This window comes from Etheostoma cragini, chromosome 4, assembly GCF_013103735.1.
Source record: "Etheostoma cragini isolate CJK2018 chromosome 4, CSU_Ecrag_1.0, whole genome shotgun sequence".
Classification (NCBI taxonomy): Eukaryota; Metazoa; Chordata; class Actinopteri; order Perciformes; family Percidae; genus Etheostoma; species Etheostoma cragini.
Genome location: NC_048410.1, coordinates 713325 through 716712, shown reverse-complemented (window position 1 = coordinate 716712; position 3388 = coordinate 713325). Strand labels below are relative to the sequence as shown.

The following is a 3388-nucleotide window of genomic DNA, read 5'->3' as shown; positions in this document are numbered from 1 at the left end:
CACACACACACACACAGAGACACACACACACACATACTCACACACAGACACAGACAAAGACACACACAGACACACACACACAAACAGACACAGACACACACACAGAGACACACACACACACACACACAGACACACACACACACACACAGACACAGACAAAGACACAGACAAAGAAACACACAGACAAAGACACAGACACACACACATACAAACACACACAGAGACAGACACACACACAGTTGTTAATCCATCCAGTTTGAGTCAGTGATGTGTGGAAACACGGTTAGATGTGTGACAATGAAAGCTTTATATTCTTTTCAGTTCAAACTGCGTGGGACATTATTTTTGGGTCTTACTTGCTGGTGAGGAGCCTCATAATGTTCCAGTCGCGGGGGAAAATACTGAGCTTCATCAGATTCCTAAACACACACAAAATCTTCAACAAAAACTCCTGAAAAGAGAGAGAAAGAGAGAGAGAGAGAGAGAGAGAGAGAGATTTAAAGAGGAGAGGAAGGAGGAGTCAGTTTCTCTCAAACAGTCCAAAAAGAAAGAACTTCTCTTGACGTCATCAGGTGTGTGTTTTCACCATAAGCTGCTCTCTCCCGTACCTTGAGCTCCTCCTTGCTCTGAAAGTTTTCTATCAGGTGTTGGAAGTGGATGTCGGTCATCTGGCGGAGGAGGGACAGCAGGCAGGACACGTACTCTCCCTGTCAACAGGACACCGGGGGACAGACATGTGAGGGATGGCATGGAGGCAGTCAGCAGTGAGAGATGATGATGAGAAAGGCTCTTTCCCAAACCAATCCCTAGCATAGGATCTGCATCGATGCATCACTACGCGGACCTGGGACCGGATCTGCATCGATGCATCACAACGCGGACTTGGGACCGGATCTGCATCGATGCATCACAACGCGGACCTGGGACCGGATCTGCATCGATGCATCACAACGCGGACCTGGGACCGGATCTGCATCGATGCAGTAACAGACCAGAATGGATTATTGTGGACTGATTTTCCAGTCGCTGCTTTATGTGCTTGTGTTCAGACTCCGCTACATTTTGGAAATGTCTTTTATTAGGAGCAGATACAATAAAAAAGGGGAGTTTATTTACATCTGACTGCTTGAATCTGTTGTTGAAAACCTTGTGTACTACTATAAAATAAAGCTGAGTAGGGGACGAATCGTGATGCACTGTTATGTAGAATCGACTCGAATCATTGACGGATAATCGTATTGAATGGTGAGACCAGGGTAGATCCCCCCCCCCCCCCCCCCCCCCCCCTTTCCCCAGACTCAGGATGAGGAGGAGGGGGTCTGAAGCTCTCTAACATGAGCAGAAGCATCACACATCTTAGACCCCGTCTTGCACCCATGAGAACCTCGTACAGTATGACAGAAAACTTGGTTTTGCAAGAAATGAAATAAGGATCATTTGAACTTGAATTTGAACTTAAAACACAGACAAAGTCAGATGAAATTGTCTCGTCACTCGTTAAATAGTTGTTAAACCTACAGACTGACGCAAAGGATGACCAATAGCATTGATTTACAAAAGAACATTTAACCCTTGTGTTGTCCTCCCGGTTGGACCTTTTCAAGGTTTCTGCCGTTGTTGTCGGTTCTTATTTTCCACTTATACCACCAGATTCACCACTAACCAATCAACTTAGTACCGGTACTTTTACACAAAATTCATCATTTATAAACCTCATTCACATGAAATTACACCTCATGTTTGAGTAAAAAAAAAAAAAATCTGAAATGACATCATTATTCCCACATATAGTTACGATTGAGTGGACAATCCCAGCCTGTCAAAGCTGAGTCAGGCTACTATTTAGAAATCATTTCATTGTTTCTTCAAATGCTACACAATGTAATGAAACACCCAATATTCTCTGTAAGTACAGACCTGATCCTTAATTTTCTTTGCAAAGAGCATTGTATAGAACCATCCGTGTTCATTTTGGGTAATTTGCTTGAAAGAAAGCCAACTTTCTGATGTGGAAACTTTTACAACGGGTTGAATTTGACCAGAGGACAACACAAGGGATAAATGACAGAATACTGAGTTACAAAGCTTCTGCCTGACAGCGACGATATGCTGCAAAATTATATCTCATTCTGAATTGATGCATGTACATAGAAACGGTTCCTTCAACTTTGTTGCAGATTCTTTGGTTTTTTAACTCACTATGAAAAGTGGGTGGATGAAAATGGAGCTAAGGGTTTATACGTGCATGACTGAAACAAGAAAAATAGAACTTAATCAATATTTGATCTTTGCTTCGTTATCTGGGACTCGGTGTTAGTGGAGAAAGTAGAGTCAAAGCAGCGATGACTCCCTGTTGGAGGGTTTTATTCTCCCCTCCACACTACCTGGGCTTAATACAGCCGGAGATGGGGGTGTAGTGGATGGGGCAACTAGGGGCAACTAGGGGCTGGATTGGGTTTGAGCCAAATAATGAAAAGAGTCAAATAGAGCTGGGCAATATGGATAAAATCAAATATCCAGATATTTTAGATCAAATACCTCGATATCGATATAGTGGCGATGTTGTAGGGTTGACAAATGGTCCTTTTAGAAAATATGCATCAGTAACGTTGATATAATAACTACATATGTGGGTAAAGGCCAATAATGGAACAGCTGGAACAGTCTGGTGTGTTCAGATCTCTGTGCTGTAACGCAGTCTTTAAAACCAGGTAAAGACATCACTTGGGTCATATCAGACCATATCCAAAATCTACAAAGATATCAAGCCTTATGTTGAGATATTATTGATATATTGCTCAGCCCTAGAAGGTATATAAATAAAGTCATGTAACAATCAATAGCTAAAATGTGTTGATCTTGCATATGAAAAGAATACCTACAGATAGAAATATATCTACAGCAGTACTGGCCGGGGGAGGGGGGTAGTTCTATAGTCTGAGAAAAAACTTGTAAACTGTATTTATGAGAACTTAGAGATATTAGAGATATTCTCTGAGTTTTTGTTGGGGGGGGGGGGGGGGGGGGAAACTACACAAGAAACCACATCGCTTCCCTCTGAAAGCCTCAACACACACAGACGTCGCCTCTTGCCGTGTGAATCCATTAGAAATGCTCAGCATGTCCAGATGTTCACCTTCTCCACATCAGTACGTTGTTTCCTTCTCAATCGGCCCAATTCACAGCCGTGTCTCTACAGTCAGGAGTAGTTCCTTATTGCTAAATGTAATATAATTAGATGAGGTCATCCACTGCAGATTATTATATATTTAATCTGTGGTGAGATGATCCAGCCTGGCAAAGTGAAGCGATTTGGTTCCCTACAGACAAAAAAAATTCAGTTTTTCCTCTTAAAATAGTGAGAATATCCATGTTTTTAATCATTCTG

General features: G+C 42.2%; 1 protein-coding gene across 1 annotated transcript in view; it reads right to left on the bottom strand.

Moving 5' to 3' along the window:
* Nucleotides 1-3388, bottom strand: part of LOC117943373 (dedicator of cytokinesis protein 3-like) — a 168834-nt gene that overhangs the window by 26347 nt on the left and 139099 nt on the right. The window contains exons 24-25 of the mRNA XM_034869456.1: nucleotides 609-707; nucleotides 357-451 (exon numbers count right to left, since the gene is read on the bottom strand). Of these exons, the coding sequence (XP_034725347.1) occupies nucleotides 357-451; nucleotides 609-707 (194 nt within the window). The remainder of the gene's footprint in view (nucleotides 1-356; nucleotides 452-608; nucleotides 708-3388) is intronic.